This window comes from Elgaria multicarinata, chromosome 16, assembly GCF_023053635.1.
Source record: "Elgaria multicarinata webbii isolate HBS135686 ecotype San Diego chromosome 16, rElgMul1.1.pri, whole genome shotgun sequence".
NCBI classification, from domain to species: Eukaryota; Metazoa; Chordata; class Lepidosauria; order Squamata; family Anguidae; genus Elgaria; species Elgaria multicarinata.
The window spans coordinates 15,088,298-15,105,666 of record NC_086186.1 but is presented as its reverse complement, the minus strand read 5'-3'; the positions used below and the strand labels follow the sequence as shown (position 1 = coordinate 15,105,666).

General features: G+C 40.4%; 1 protein-coding gene across 2 annotated transcripts; it reads right to left on the bottom strand.

Moving 5' to 3' along the window:
• Nucleotides 1-1,332: 1,332 nt before the first annotated feature.
• DUT (deoxyuridine triphosphatase) lies at nt 1,333-12,841 on the bottom strand. Of its 2 annotated transcripts, none has more exons than XM_063142272.1 (7): nt 12,692-12,841; nt 11,281-11,491; nt 8,376-8,467; nt 7,175-7,219; nt 2,756-2,830; nt 2,086-2,156; nt 1,333-1,475 (listed from the first exon to the last, which is right to left on the bottom strand). In XM_063142272.1, the coding sequence occupies exons 1-7, from the start codon at nt 12,732-12,734 to the stop codon at nt 1,419-1,421; spliced, it is 594 nt and encodes a 197-aa protein (XP_062998342.1). In that variant the 5' UTR covers nt 12,735-12,841; the 3' UTR covers nt 1,333-1,418. The 2 variants fall into 2 exon arrangements, with proteins under 2 accessions (XP_062998342.1, XP_062998343.1); XM_063142273.1 differs by having other exon boundaries at nt 1,335-1,475; nt 11,281-11,428; nt 12,692-12,836.
• Nucleotides 12,842-17,369: the final 4,528 nt, after the last annotated feature.

Below are 17,369 nucleotides of genomic sequence, written 5' to 3'. Positions count from 1 at the left end.
GTATTTTAAATCTTTGTTTTATGCTGGTTGTACTTTTATAATTATTATTTTTTTACATTGTGGTTTAAGTTTTATACTTTCAATTGTACTTATGGTTTTGATTTTTGTGAACTGTCCAGAGAACTTTGGCTATTGGACAGTATAGAAATGCAATAAATAAATAAACTGTGTATGTAACGTAAGTTCATCGCCCTTCAGCTATTTCTATTGTCCTTAAACAAACTTGCACCCCCTCCATGGATAATATTTGCAAAATTCAGATCTTGCCTCAAGGCATCAGCCGTAGAAATGGTCACCCCCAGTAATACTTTCACCAGTATGTTCATTTTTGCCTTCTTGCTTAGGCCAGAAGGAAGGAAAATTATAAGCCAGTTTTGTTCTAGATAAATAACACAGAACTATTTGGCTACAGAAGGAAATTCCTTGAAGCTGTTGATTAAGTCTCAGTTCTACGCCTAAAGCCCATATAGGAAATATATTGGTAAGTAGAGGATCATAGAAGGAGTTGGAAGGGACCTAAAAGGCCATTGAGTCCAACCCCCTGCTCAATGCAGGAATCCACCCAAAAGCATCCCTGACAGATGGTTGTCCAGCTGCCTCTTGAAGGCCTCTAGTGTGGGAGAGCCCACAACCTCCCTAGGTAACTGGTTCCATTGTCGTACTGCTCTAACAGTCAGGAAGTTTTTCCTGATGTCCAGCCGGAATCTGACTTCCTGTAACTTGAGCCCGTTATTCCGTGTCACCTCCTGAACATGTAGCATTGACCCTTTTCCAGGCGCCTATGCATGTAGCCACTAGAGACCTTTTTGAGGTCTGGGGAGGGTGTTACATAAATAGGACACAACCACAGAAAAGGCATATTGCTAGTTGCCACAGTGGCAACTAGCAATATGCCTTTTCTGTGGTTGTGTCCTATTTATGTAACACCCTCCCCAGACACATCTGCTGGTTTTTAACTGGTAGGTAAAGATGACCCTGTTCTTTCAAGCATTAGAGGAGTGATTCCTGTTTTACTGACTTACTCTTGCTGATTTTGGATGTTGCTACTGCTTTCTCCAAATCATATCTTTAACCACAATTTTAAATAAAGTGTTTTATTGTAGTTTTACTGTTTTTTGTAAGCTGCCTTAGGAAAATTTTTGTGGCAAGACAATATAAATAATTCAAGTAAACAAGTACCTTTTGTGGGGATTTAAAGTAATCCATTATTCTCTGATAGTTTTATCTTTTGTAGATTCATCTACACCACAGCACCATTACATTAGCATCTGTTGTAAATAAGAAGGCAAAGTGAGCCGTATTTTGTGACAAATGTTAAGTTCTTAAAGCAAAAAAAGTCTAGAAAAAAGGATTTATTTATACAGAAATGCTTTATACAAAGACAATAAGATGAAGTCCTTCACTACATGTAACAGCTCTCATTTCTGCCCAGTGGATCCAAAGCCTCCTGAACCACGTTCTGTTTCATCCAACACCTGAAAGGAACATATGTAGTCAGCTTTTCTAAAAGTTACTGCCTCTTATTGTATGTTTTGTAGAAATGTGTCCACTGCAATGACCTGGTTCTCATGACACAACAGGCCACCATGGCTTAATTTACTAACAGGGGCTGTCACATTGAGCCAGGTGCCCATGGGCGGCATTTTTGCATGGTGCCTGTGGGTTCTTGGCTTGCTGTGTCGGGTAAATGCAGGTGGTAGGGGTTATTTGAGGGTTGTCTGGCAGAAGCACTGCTGGCACGTTGTCTAATCCTCAAATAGCCCGTGTTGCCTGGGTTCACACAGCACAACAAGTCATGGCAAGTCGGGCACCCACAGGCGTCAGACATGATGCAACAGCCCCTGTGGGTAAATTAAGCCAAGGTGGGCTGTTGTGTCTTATGAACCAGGCCACTAAGTTTCCTGTTTGATGGTAAGAGTTGAACCCATAAAATGCAGTAGATAGTGAATGGCAAGCTCTGAAGAGAAAGCATAATTCAGGAGCAAGTAGGCTCTCATTCCTTGTTCCCCCACCCCCTTTTTAACAAGAAGTCAGTAGAACTAGTAGTTAACTCTTTCCCAACTTAAAATATTTCAGGTTTCTTACCTGGACTTCTTCAAGTTCAGGATAGTAGATGCGCTCACATATCAGCTGGGCAATCCTGTCCCCCCTTTTAACTTCAAAACCAAAACAATAAGGGAATCAAAAAACATAGTAATGGTACTTTACTATATAATTTATATTGTAGTTTTCTTAATTAACATGAATGTATTATGTTCATATCTTTGCATTCTTTTTCGTAAGAAAAAGTCAGCATGGTTAATTTCATGACATCTAAACTTGGCCAATGCATTGTTCAGATAAGGTATTTTACAAAGTTTACTCTTGAAACATAGCTGTTTCTCTCACCATCCACCACCCCATTTATTTCTTTTGTACATTTCAGTTACAAACTTTCTAACCTTTCTAATAATGTTTGGGAAGCAGTTATGCCAGTTGCTTCCTTTGTGGATGCTTCTTAAATTCCAGGAAAAAGTCATCTTCTAAAATAAAGACCAGGCTGGCTATACAACCCTGTAAACCCCTTTAATAAAGACTTAAAAATCTCTTCTAATACATAAAGCAATATTTCATTTTTCAATAGTTCTTTCAAATTGAGGATTCAACTTTTTACATCTCTAGATCGTATTTCTAAATGGAAGGTAGAAGAGAAGATTTTTTAAAAAGAGGCTATGAAGTTCAGTTGGATACTTAAATCACCAAGTTCATTTCTTACCTTCAAAGGGTTCCTTTCCAAAGTTAAACAGTACAACACCAACATTTCCTCTGTAATCCTCATCAATAACTCCAGCTGTAAAAATACTGTGATTAGCAAATGTAAATGTAATATATGTTTTTATTACATATTTATGCTACCTATTAAGGGATTCCACCCTCTGCTTGGCTGTTTGAAAATGCCTGAGTATTGAAATATGAAACTGACTTAGAAGGAACCCACATCATACTGAAATCAAGGAGGTGGCAGAAATGTAACATTTCTTGTTCAGTAAACCATAGTATATTGGATCTGTGTGCTCCCCCTTGCCTGCCGGCTTTGGTGTTTTGCTTCTGGTCTCTTTAAACCACCATTTCCCGTTACATCCAGAAAGAGAACCAGGATCTTAATTCAAGGCAACGAGGGGGGAATGTGCAAGCCTAATACTTGTTCCCACTTCGATCCAAGTGGAGAGGCGGGTAAGAAATAAATTAATAATAATAATAATAAATTATGGTTTAAGTTACTTCCAAACTGATCTAGTAGCAAAACTCCAATTACTTTCAATGGGACTATGAACCAACCCTCACAATGGAATAGCAGCAGTCACTGAGCGGTAAAGGTTGTTGTATAGTATTGCATGCTATGTAAATGTTTTTTTTTTTAAATAGGGACAGGGTGAAGGTACCTCACAGCTCATGCAAAAGCAGCCTTGTCTCCCCTGGTAATAGTGCAATTTTGCAGAAGCTGCAGCAAGGGGAGTTAAGGACAAGTGGGGCACAGCCAGAGAACTGTTGAACATTTGCCTTGAACAACATGCCATTTTTGCAATCACAGAGCAAGTCTCTGCTCATGTCAGAGCAGCTAAAGTAAGCAATAATACAGGGCTGCCCAAGGAATTTAAGAGCAAACCAAAAACAACAAAGCAGCACAACACAGGTAATTCATTGTTTGGTCTCAATGCAGAATATCAACCACGAAATGTTCTACCTTGTCTGCCAGATTAAGAACACACATTGTCAAAATCTTTCATTCCACAGATAGATGCACAAACACAGAGATTATTATGGAGATTATCTTAATTCTGAAAAAAGTTATTATGGTAATCTTTAAACATTTATATTCACAAGGAATCTTTCAGGACAACTGCATTTTAATATAGGAATAAAATGAAAAGCATGTATGTCATCCAACCAGAGGAAATAATAAAATTCAATGGTAGTTCTGCTCAGCATTCATAGATTTATTCCTAATGTGTTGCTTTTTAAAACTTTTAGTATTATGAAGTGTAATAGAAACCTTTGGCAATATGTCCATTTACTCAACTATAAAGATTACATATAACCAAGAACCAGGTATCCCAAACATTCAGTATGGGACTGAGGAAGCAAAAATGAATTCCATAGATTTCATTTGTTATCTAGAGACTATGCAGACGCATTAAACTGTTTTGCATTTTATCATGTTTTGCTTAGCCAGATGTACATTTCAGCTCTCCAGACATCTTCAGCAGTATCTGATACTGCACATCCCAAGCAAAATATAATAAAATGCAGTTTGAATTTTAAATATTTCTGGGGCAGATTTTAATTTTTATTTCTTGAAAAACATGAGATAATTCTCAGAATACTGCAATCTTCTTTTACTGGAACTGGACAGATCTATACAGCTTGTCCTTGTTTATCTAAGGATATTAGTGTGGTGAACAACTAAACTACTTCGTTCAAAAGATATCAGCACTATCACTTAGGAGGGAAGTTAAGCAGCAAAATCCTCAACTAGTTTAATTCATAGCACTGCTTGTTTTAGATGCTTTTATGTTAATACTTCAATTTAAGAAAGAATTACTTGTCAACAAAGCTCCATTACTTACTATGACATTTTTGCTTAGAATAATAGTGTAAATATTTTTGTTTTATTACTGTATAGGATTTTTCTAAGCTGAGAGGCATAGGATATGGCAGAAACCCTACTATGCGAATGTAACTTGAGATATGCTTCCAGAACAACCCAGATATACCAATGGAACAACCAAAGTAGAATGGGTTCATGGGTAGCACATAGGAAAAGCACACTAATGCCACATCCTATATCCCCACCACCATCGCTGCCACAATGCACAGTGTTACACCAGTCCCAGACCTTAAACAAGAAATGTCCCTCTCATTTATTTTAACAGGAGAGAAATAATATCGAGCCAGTGTGGCGTAGTGGCTGGAGTAGGACTCAGAAGACTCAGGTCTAGTCCCCACTCGGCCATGAGAAACTATCAGGAGCAGCTCAATGGATGACCTCAGATGAGGCTGATAAGGTACTTGCTCAGGTATCTTGGTCCCAAGCTGTTTAGGGTTTTATAGACTAGTAACAAAACCTTAAACCCTGGCCTTGTAGCGAATAGGCAGCCAGTACAGTTCCCTCAGCAAAGGAGTTACATGCAGAAAAGAGGCAGCTCCTAACAGCTGAGCTGTGTCATTCTCACAGCCAGCTGTTTGCTGTGGGGTTGCCAGCCAACGTGTACCAGGCAGGTTCCTGGCAAGCTCCATTACAGTCAGGCAACAGATAAAGGTGTTTCTGATGGGGAGCTGGAACCACAAGGGACACAACATCTCCTTTCTGTCATACAATAGCCAAAGGAACAAGAGACCCGCTAGAACAACTAGTTGGCAACCGATTAACCAATCCAGCCACTCTGCAGAGCCCAAGGAACAGCCAAATCATTTATGCGTTACACCAATGTGGAGCAATGCCTTCAGCAGGAAGCACTACCTACCCTGCCACAGCTGCACAGGAGGCTTATGCCATACTCATTAACACAGGGGAAAGGAGCAGACACAGAAGATAGTTTAAAAAACACGTTTTTGACACCTCGTTGCCATGTAAGAATATATACTGTAGGTACTGCCTTCATACAGGAACGAGATTTTGCAATAAGCTGCATCTAGAGCTATTAATATAGTTCTATGCTAAATGTAGCAGCATAAATGTTGTCAAAACCATGTTAATTTCAAGCTCCACTGGAACAGAAAGAAGTTTGAATAGTAGAAGGCTTGTGGTGACTGGTGGAAATAAGTTCAAGCAAGTCGGTGAAGGGGTTTAAGAAAGTCATTATTATTGCTGGGTTTATTGAAAGGGTTTAAGAAACCCATTTGACTGTATTAGAGAATGCAAACGCCAGGGATAGAACACTAATTTATTCTATACAACTACAAGTTAGTCATGAGAAGTCTCAGCTGCTTGTGAACCCAGCTGTCAAGCTGAATAATATGAAACATTTTTTACTATCACATGATTAGTAGGCCATTTTTCACATTAGAACAAAGCAAGTTGGGATATGATTAAACCAAGTGTTGAAAAGCCAATACAGAGTTGAAATGAACTATTTGTGCCCAGACAAGCAACTTGAGTCAATGGAGAAGAGAATTTCTTGTTAACTGTAGGAGCAGACATGCATCTGGTCTTTCTGCACTGGAAAGAATTGTTCCAAACCTAAAGCAAGCAATTTGATGGACAGGGAGACGTGGGTCAAAAGGGAAACAAATACAACCAAGCCTTAAGATGTACCCACTTGCCCCAGGCAAGATTTTTAATCCCCAATTTAAGAGAGACAGAGACGTACTTAAACAACCATTTAAGGGTATAATAGATTCCATTATGCCTACCACTGAACTTTCCCTGGATTATACAACTACATGGGGAGTATAAGGTACATTCTATGGCAAACTTTCTGTATCCTAAACTCCTCAGACAGCTATCCAGGGAGAGTGGTTAGTGGCAAAGGTGCCCCTCTGCTAGCAGAGAGAAAATCAGTAACAGGAGGCTCCTGTTATGCCAGTGAAAAGCTCCACATACCACTGGTGGTGTTAGTACAAGCAGAAGGCCTAAAAATGGGGTATTCCGGGAGGGGCAGACATAGTCCCTTTCCCCGAGAAGGAAGAGATTAAGAGCAGATCAGCAACCTCACCCCTGAGTTGGTGTAGGTAATTCCCCTTCTCCTGATTCCACTGGCAGAAAAATTCTGAAAAATTAAGATCTGCAGTACTAAAAAGTCTGATAAATTTGTACCCACCACCCGCCTGCCCCTGCCCTCTCTGATCTGTGCAGAGCAAGCTATGGAAGAGGTAGGCAATCCACCACTTTGTATGCATAAAGGATCTTGTACCAACTATCCACTGAAATTACAGAGGATTTATTTACTTACTATGAAAAACTGGATCCTGCCCTTCAGTTTTTTTACTCCCAGGGCATGAGGTTAGTAGGCCTGCATCTGTGACTAGTAAAATGTGCAGATTGTAATGAGCCACACCACACCTGAACAAGCATGTTTAATCTTAAATTTCACACCGATGTCAGCTAGTGTGTTAAAAACATTAAAGTATGAACTTCATTTTGCAGCATCCAAATTTACACAGGCATTATAGTATGTAAGAATAAATAACTTACCACCAACATCTATGAAATGTTTTGCCGCTAATCCAGAGCGAGGAGCTAAAATAGGGAAAACATTGATTTTTGTAAAATGTACATATTATCCAATGCAGGTTGTTCAACACTAATAATATTTCAGCACTTTATACATATTAAAATGTTTTCAGCAAGAGCATGATATGCTTCCAGCAAAACAAAACAAAACAAAAACCCAAAGTTTAAAGCAGCTCTAATTAGAGAGCTGTTTTTAAGGAGTTGCATCTAGCAATAATTGTTTTCTTGGCTGCAACATGTAGATCCACCCACACTGATTAACATCACAGAGAAGACACATATGAACAGGGCAAAGTTGATTGAGGATGCCAGGAATAAAAAGGAAAGCGCTTCCTGAACAGTTATAATACCTGGTTTGGCCAGGAGAAAGCTGTATTGCATGAAAGAACAACTGCTATGTTACCTTCCACCCCACTCACTTTTCAGGTGAGGCAGGAGGAAAACATTTTGGCGCCAGAATAAAGGCTCTACCACGTATTGCAAAGAGAATTACTGTAGTCATATTACAATGGTAAGCAGATATACAAATTCCTGCAGGTTGGGAACTTGTTTTGTTGAAACAAGTTCCCAACAGCTCAGTGACATAGAGTTGACTTTTATGAAGGAAGGAAGTTCAGAACTTCCAAAGGTCAGACTAAATTTGCTTTCAAATATTAAAATTAAAAACCAACTGAAATCTTTGGAGAATCACTTCTCAAAACTCTGATCTGCTGACAAAATGTCATGGTCTGTGATAGTGTACCAATACAGCAGTTTGTAGTCTACACCCTAAGCAGCATTTGCTGACCTAACACATTTTAGGATTGGACATTACTGGTACGATTACCAGAATTCCAGATGCAAAGCAACACAAAATGATGTGCTTCAGTTACGCAAAATGAAGAGATTCAAATTCTAGATTATACCAATTACATAAATGAATTCATTAATATGGTTGCTAAACACAGCTTTGAGATGCCACTATAAGCATGCCCTAGGCAACTCTTATATGCAAGGGACTATTCACAGATGATGTACTCCTACAGGTAGCCACTTCTGGGATAATTTCCACGAAAGAATATATACAGAGAATTATGAGAATTAAAAATCATATTGTGCCATTTTCATGCGAAGCCCTAGAAAGCAATTTGCAAGTTCACAAGTGTTCCATTTCCCAACTTACCTACTCGACCATAGCACCCAGCAGGAAGGGCAATCTGGATATCTGTTTTTACTATAGCCTTTCCTGAAGCAGGGATCTCACAGTCATATGCACTAGGAAAGCAACGAAACATGTTATTGCTATGAGATTGTAGCAGACATTTTATCAGTATAAATTACTATACAGAGAGTATTGCAATCAAACGTCCAACACAGAAGCTCTGCCTCTGCTGATTCTGTGGCACTCATGGGAGCGACTGCTCATGTAATAGTGCTTTCAGACTCCTAAAAATAAGCCTGGAAACAAGCAGAAACGCTCATTTTTTTATTGGTCCAGGTCAGCAGAGCTTCCTTCTGCAAGTTCCGCTGTCTTGCCCTATTCCAGAAACAAGCATTTCCTCTTGTTTAAATTTTTAACATCGCAAAAGCCTCGTTGTGGGAGCAGGCACTCTTGCAAACAGAACAGGATACTATCCAAGATTTTCAAACGAAATAAGAGGCAGATACTGTACAATAAAACTAAGCATGAAAGGTAACCAGATTCATGCTTAGGCTATTTCAGCAATGGAGCATAAAGCACATGCCTGCCTATGTGTCCATCCCTCTGACCCTAGAAAAGTAATTGTTGTATTACTGAGTTGACCTATGAAATGCTCCAAATAATACACAACTAAAGGCTAATGCCATTATTATTATTATTATTATTATTATTATTATTATTATTATTATTTACACAGTATAATTCAAATTCTTACCCCAGTTTGACTATCTGGTTTCAGGAGGTAGACACCTCTGAAATATTGTGCTTCATCATATTAGTATTCAACCAGTAGGCCAGATCTCACAAGTGGGACATGTCCTAATCCAAAGTAAATTGTACTAGTGATACCAGCAACATTTAAAACTGCTTTCGGCGCCAGCTGAAGACCTTTTTATTCTCTCAATATTTTAACACTTAATTTTAACTTAAATTTAAATCTTACTGTTTTAACTCTATATTTTAATCTTATATCAATTTTGCTGTGTGGTTTTATCCTGGTTGTGCTCTTTGTACTGTATTTTGTAATTGTGCTTTTAACCTGTTGGTTGTTTTATTGTGGTTTTAATTTTTGTGAACCGCCCAGAGAGCTTCGGCTATTGGGCGGTATAAAAATGTAATAAATAAATAAATAAAAAACCTCATTTTTGTAACAAAGAAATGGAGAATGAGAGAGAAAAGAACAGGGCAAGAACCAAATGCTGTTTTACTGTCAGTAGCTGTAGAGAAAGAAATTCAACAGGTGAATGGTTGAAAGGCTGAACATCCCCTCTCTTGCACAACTATCAAGGTCCTTTCCATTCGGTCTCGCGACCCTTAAATAACCAAGCCAGACAATATATACACTAAAAATTTAGAAGCGATTCACATAGTATAGACTTTAAGAGTGAATCATAGGTCCAAAAGATTTACTAAGAAGTTGTAGTATATATAAAAAAGCATCTTCTTAGGGATCTAATAGGATGTTCAACGCTGGACATAATTTTTGTTAAAGACTGCTGAACATGTGCAGAATTGCCACACTACAGCTGTCTAATCTCAAATTAAGTGATTGCCCTCTCAAGCAGGTTTTGAGCAGTGCACAAATTACAGGGGAAAGGGGGGGGGGGGGAGAATAGAGCATCCTAGCCTCCCGTTTTATATTTTATAGGATTGTTTCATGTTGTACTTAATCTTATTTGCTGGTAGCCACCATGGGGCAACTGTGGTGTAGATAGGCAGGATAGTAAGCTTTAAATAATAGTAGTACCTTTTGTGAAAGTTCCATGACTGTTTTTTAGAAGACTAGAGTTTCCTGGAGCAAAGCCAGGTCAAGTTTTTTAGTATGAATTTCAGATTTTAGTTACGAAATGTGGTTCTTAGGTCCACTGTAGTTTTTCCTTTCAGTCAAGCATGTCAGTGTCCTTTGTTCAATTGGAAACAGCTGAAAGCTTACATGCAGGTGAATTAAAAGGCCTGCAACGGGCTGGTCTATTTTTTGTTTTAGTATGAATTGCAGATTTATGGCTATGGAATCTTGTTCTTAGGGCCACTGTAGTGTTTCCTATGTATTGCATGAATTAGGGTTCTAGTTCTATGGAAAGGTGGACAGGGCTTCTGTATCTTTGGCAATTGTATTGAAATGGAAATTTCAGCAGGTGTCATCTGTATGCATGCAGCACTTGGTGAAATTCCTTCTTCATCACAACAGTTAAGGCTGCAGGAGCCCTGCCCTCTTTTATTTATTTATTTATTTATTTAAGGATTTTTATGCCGCCATTCAGCCAAAAAAGGCTCTCACAGTGGCTTACAAAAGTATTTCTTGACAGTCCCTGCCCACAGGCTTACAATCTAAAAGACATGACACAAAAGGAAAGGGGATTGGGAGGGAGAAGGAGGAGGGGGAAAAGGAAAGCAAATTCAGGCACTACAATCTTAGTTGGAAAGTTCAGCAGTTACAGGTGACAGCAGGAGGGAGGGGTGGTCAAGGCAAGGCTCCTGCAGTTGCAGTTTTTCCTATATGTCACATGAATTAGTTTTTTCTATATATTACATGAATTAGGGTGACCATATGGAAAGGAGGACAGGGCTCCTGAATCTTTATCAGTTGTATAGAAATGGGGATTTCAGCAGGTGTCATTTGTATGCATGCAGCAGCTGCTGAAATTCCTTCTCCATCGCAACAGTTAAAGCTGCAAGAGCCCTGCCCTCTTGACCAGATACAGGGCAGCCCAGTCCTCCTTTCTATATGGCCACCCCAGCATGAATTCTCTATGTATGAAGTAAACCGCATTGGAGGAAATGCATGTTGCTGGCTGTCTAATGCAACCACTGTAGTTCGCAATCGCGCTCTCAGAAGAAGTGAGTTCAATTACGATCCTAAAACAAATGCACTCGGTGGCTGGCTCACCTGTATAAGTCATAGCCCGCAGCACGGGAGGAGCCCCGGGAAGGGGCGATGGCATTTTCGGAAAGCTTGGCGAAGCGGAGCATCTTGTTGGGCTCCTCGGCGCCGAAGGAGGCCTTGAGCCTCTTGCTGGGGGACGAGGCAGGATCCGCTTCAGAGGAAGGCATAACGTGTGAGCGCGCGGGGGATGCCGACGAAGAAGGGCCCACTATTTCTGGGAAGACGGTGAGGGAAGAATGAAAGCCCGCGCTTTCGCTTGTCATTTAAACCCAAAAGCCAATGGACGCGCGGCAGGGGCGGGACTTGTACTGAGGGGGCCGAAACAGACGCGCTTTGAAGCGGAAAAAAAGGGTTGCCGGCTCTCCAGTGGAGGCTGGTGGCTCCGATTCCGGTGGGGCCGTGCATCCATCCTGGGTTTCAGTCAGAGCCAGAACTCTAAAGGAGCTCTCCAAGGTGCTGAAGCCAATCCTCTCAAAGTAGGTCCAGCATCTTAAGATTCTGGCTGGCTCTGACTGAAACCCACAGTGGATTCAGAGCCCCACCGAAATCGGAGCCACCAGCCTCCACTGCGGCTCTCGCCGTCAGTCACCCCGCTCTCATAGAGATAAGGCAGTGGGAGAAAACAAAACCAAAAAAGTATGAAGCAAAGACAGGAGTTCCTGCTCTTTTGAAAGCGGGTCTTGCTTTGTGTGAGGAAGATGTCGGGTGGGGGGAGTTCGTTTTAAAATATTTCTGTGTTAGGACAGGAAATCCCAGGTTGTACAATGTATGTTTTAAACTTTGTAAGGCCGCCTTGAGGCGCAGTATTGGGCAAAAGGCGGGATACAAATAAATATCATAATAATTTTCTTGCTGCAGAGTTGACACATACGCTGGTGCCCAATTACAGCTACGCAAAAGGACAACAACCCTGCACTGCCGCCCTAAGAAAACTCAGAAGTCGACCCCTCTGTACGAGTCTACTTTATAAGTCTGTGAATCCGCTTCTAGTATTAGGCTCCAAACTAGAACTGCCTTCCCTAACTTGACGCCTTCCAGAAGTTTTGGACTACAACTCCCAGCATTCCTGATCATTGTCTAGGAATGCTGGGAGCTGAAGTCCAAAACATCTGGAGGGGAAGGCTGGCTTTCACCCAAAGCCTGATGGTTACCCCGCCCCACTTTTTCTTGTCCGCTCTCCTTCTCCGACCCCTCCGTGCGGGAATGGTATTGCCCTGTTAATATGCTCGCCAAGGATGAGGAGCTCCTCAACCCATTCTGGGAGAACCCAATGACCTGAGACGCGGGGGGGGGGAGCCTGTGGTGAGACCCCTTCTCCAGGTGGGCGGAGCCTCGCGTCGTTCTGAGCGTCTAGCAGCAACGGAATAAATGGCCAGGCCTTGTCTTTCCCCTCCCCCACCGCGCGGCGCCTTACTGTTTCTGATAAGCTGCCTGAGGAAACGGCGGGCTGCGGCCATGGCTGCTCGTTCGCGCTCGGCCTCCCGCGGCTGGCAGCCGCAGCGCAGCTCCCTCGTCTTGCCTCCCGTAGAGGATAGGAAAATTTAGGCAGCCATCGCCTTATGGGTCGAGGGTTGGAAAAGCTGTTGCTGTCGCCGCCCGCCTCCTACTCTGAGGGCATTTTAAAGTGCGCTTCAGCCTTCATGATGGGACACAAGATGGCAGCCTTGGCGTTTACCTCCCACCCTCCCGACAAAGTGCCCCACCTTGGCAGGGTGGCTACTTACCCAGCCCCCCCCCCCCCAAAAAAAGACGACAAAAGTGGCCACACGTTTGCTTAAAATGTACATATGCTAGATGCAATTTTTTGGTTTAAGTAGAAGTACGGTATTATTTAAAGTATTTCTTGGATGCCTTTCAGGACAGGAGTCCTCCCAAGGCCGCGTGCAATGATAAAACATAATAAAAACTGATTTTTATTGCAATAAAGAGCAATATTGCAATTTTTATTGCAATAAAGAGCAATAAAAGTGCACCTCACTATACTTGGGAAGGCGATGTCCTATGCACTGCTCACTGATTGATTGATTGATCAAAATATTTTTCTTGTGTTTGCTCAAAATATTTTTCTCGTGCTTTTCAGCTAAAAGTGCTCCCTGAGCAGTTCATATATAATCCGTAAAACAGGGCAGTCCGTGCCTGCAGACTTAGTCTTAAAAAGATACACAAGGATTTATACAAACAAACTAATCTTTGCTGTTTGTGAAAGACAATTTTATAATTTAATTAAATATTGTGTATTCGTTTGTGGCTCTTGAATCTTGTGCCAGTCAGGGATAAAAACAACAACCCTACTTTATCTACTTCATACATAATTTTATACACTTCTGTCTAGGGCAAATGCTCCAACTCATTATTTCGGTTGTCCTCTTTTGTACCTTTGCCAGCAAACCCACTGTGTTCTGTGGGACTTACCTTGCAGGGAAGTGTGCATAGGATTCATCCCTTATACTCATGCCAGTTCCCTTTGCGCATTATTTATTTATTTGTTAAATTTATATACCACCCCATGGCCGAAGCTCTCTGGGGAGACGCTTCTGCATGCTACCTGGATTCATCTGGCAGCCACTTATAAAAGGGTATTTGGTGGAATATTCTGCCCCTGAAATTCAGGCCACAATTGTGACATATGGGTGTATGCTAAGCATGATTCTTTTCGCCCAAACTTCCCAGATTCATTTTTTGTTGATTGAGTATGTTGCTGTTTACACTTTAATATGTTGAAGTGGACATTTTATTATTTACATATTTTGTGGGTTTTTTTATACATTCCTTTGTTCAACAATATATAAAATAAATAAATTTGAGCCATGCAGCCTGGTTAGATTTATGTTTTCAGATCATCAGGACTCGTTTCCAAGTAAATGTGCATATGATTGCAGTCTTCAAATTAATATTAAAAATGAAGTGCCGTGCTATGCCGAGTACAGTTTAACATACCTGATAATTTGGATCTAAAAGACTGTTGAAGACAGCCTGCTAGTATATGGATTGTGAAGAAAAGCAAAAGGAATTCCAATTGTTTGACGGTAGTATGCGTAGAAAATGTTACAATCTAAGAAGCAGAATGGAAGTTTGCTTTTCACCAGGAAGAACTAAAATGCTGATTAAAGATGAGAATGAAGCTAAAATGCTTACTGAAAGCAAAACTAGAGGCATGCAACATTTATCCAGCAAACTCACTGATTTGAATTTGAAATGGTATGATTATAATAAGGATTGCACCTGAAGTTTGTGGCCTTGTGCAACACTTGCAAGAAATCAAAGCTGAGGAACATAACAGGAGATCTTGTATTTGGACCAGTGAGGGAAACCTCTTGTCACTGGCCTCAAGGTGACCATTTTTGAACAAAGGAACATCAAAGAGAGATTTCAATGGGAAACAGCTGAACAAGAATTCATGAAGAGTTCCAACTCTCTCTCCTGTGGCCTGAATAGGGACAAAAGCTTTTTATCACACTGTATGTACTGTTTTTGTTTTTATTGTATTAAAATATTTTTAGGCTGCCTTTTAGGGCCAGAGCCCTGAATCAGCTCACCAATGCAATGCACCAATCAACATTGCTAATTAGTTCACCAAAGCTAGAACTGTTTTGTGAATTGCTAATCTTAATAAGGCAATTATCACTGTACTTACTCTCTGCAATCTAGTTCCCTCTGATGTCACTGTTTACAATTCCCCCTTACCCCCAGCCATGGGTATATAAGCCTATATGTAGTTACAGGATAACATTTCACAGATCTGATGAAGTAGGCTGTCGTCTATGAAAGCTTACGCTATAATACATTTTTTTTAATGTTTTAAGTACCACAAGATTCTTTGGTGTTCTTGCTGCAACAGACTTACATGGCTACCCTTCTGGAAATTGTGATTAAGTAATGCACTTTGCTGAATCAGCAAAGAAAAGAACGTTGTTTTCTGTAGAAGCACTGCTTCTACAATCTTGTAAATAATTTCCTGGAGCGATGGAGCAGTCTGCTCCCAGTTCATTAGGCCACTCTGTTTTCATGCTACTTGTAGAGGAGAAGACTTTCCTTCTTTCGAGGCTAGCATGGAAACCTAAAAGGCTGGCTGAGGAGGGATGCAGCAATCTATCCCTTCAGCAGGCTTTTCTATAAAGACAATCGTTTATGGCTTGAAGAATGATGCTTCTATAGAACAAGCACTACTGTGAAGTCCAAGTGATGTAAACACAACTGCTGTATATTAAAATGAGTTTAATCAGCAAAACTTGAAAAACAACAACACTAAGATGCTTAGTAATCTTAGATTAACGTGTTAGCACCAAATGCTAGGGTTGTGAATGGTTACTGTGCTTATTTTGCATACGTTTAATCTTCAATTGAATTGTCACAGATTGTACGCTTTGCATTTCCAGTTTATTATGTTTTTTGAACCCATGACAGGATAACACTTGATGCATCTGATGAAGTGGAGCTAGTGAATCAAAGCTGCCACATGCCATAATTAATTTGTTGATGTTTAAGATGCTACAGAACTCTTCGAAGTTTGTGCTGCAACAGGGTAACCGTTAGTTCTCTACATCTTGAAGATAATGGTAAAACAATAGAAAGACATATAATAAGAATAAACACTAGAGCTCATATTTTAATTCTCAGTTTATTTCTTGTTAAAATACTCAACATTGCAAGTCCAGTGATTAAAATATTTTATATGGGTCAGAAATGATTGAAACAGCATTAAGAAGAATATCAAATACATTTCAAGGCCCTGTGACAATTTAACAAAATATATTTAATTACATTTCTTGAGATCGTAAATCTAGAGAAATCATAACATTCATATGAAATCTTGGGGGAAGAATTAAGTTATAATTAAATTTGCTTTGAAACTTGTATACATGTTTGGTGATTTAACGTGATTGCAACTTATCTCCATGCAATAGTTTGAAAATTCATTTTAACCTATTGCAATTTTTGGTGAGGTCCTATCCCTGAATTGCACTGGCTGAACAGGAATAGGAATGTATATGAATCCCGTTCCACTGATGGAACACAAAACATAATGAATTTATATGGGCAGTTACTTCACTAAATTAAAAACAATGGGGTAAAGCAGGAGCGGCTGTGGAAGTAAATTGAGGCAGTGGCTTGTGTGGTTAGAGTCCTATGCACTCTTATTTGCTGGACCACAGGATTGTTAGAAGTTTATTTATTTATGGCATTTGAGTACCACTGAATATAATAACATCTCTCAGCGGTTAATGCACTCTTGCCAATTAGGTACTCAGAATCCTCTACAAAATAATGTCTTCCCAAAACCTGACATTAAATAGAAGTCTTCAATAATTCACATGGATTGTTTTTGCTTTGCAACATATCCAACATGGCAGACAAGTGGGACCTGCAACAAGATGTTGCAGCGTAAGTGCTGCTGTTCGGGGTTCTGTCAGGATATCCCTTTCATTCCTCCCTGCCCTCCCCTGTTTTCTTCCCCTCCGACAGTCAGACACCATTCCATGGCCACTGAGTATGCTTAGTCTTTGGGCTGGTTTTTATTTGGGGGGGGAGTTCCCCCAATTGTTTCTTTCTAAAGTCATTTACTTCCACAAACCTTGGGTTTCCCCCAAGTCTTCTTATGCTTGTGTGTGAATGGTGCAAGTCACAATAACCCAGAATTCTTTAGAACACATTGTGATCTACTCAGCGTGCTGGCATCTGCTGCCCAATTATTCTTGCAGCAAGTGGGAGCAGCTAAGCAAACTGCTTCCACATGTGGTTTGTTTATTGAGATGTGCAAACTGGAATTCTGGCTTGTCGCTTCTCAGACAAACCAGAGTCATAAGCCATAAATAAACCATGATTTATGACTCTGGCTTGTCTAGGGACAGAGAAGCCAAGTTCCCAGTCCATACATCACAATAAACAAATCATGGACAGAAGGAGCCAAGTGGGAGTGATTTAACAGCGTGAACCAGCACGCTGGTTTGTTCACAGCAAGCCAGAATAAGAATTCTGGTGTATTATGAGATGTGAATTCCCTTGTTTCCCTTTTGCTCATTACATTTTTTTTTAAAGATGTTGGTGGCTTTGCTGTGTGCAAAATGCATATAATAGATTCCACGTGCTGCTTG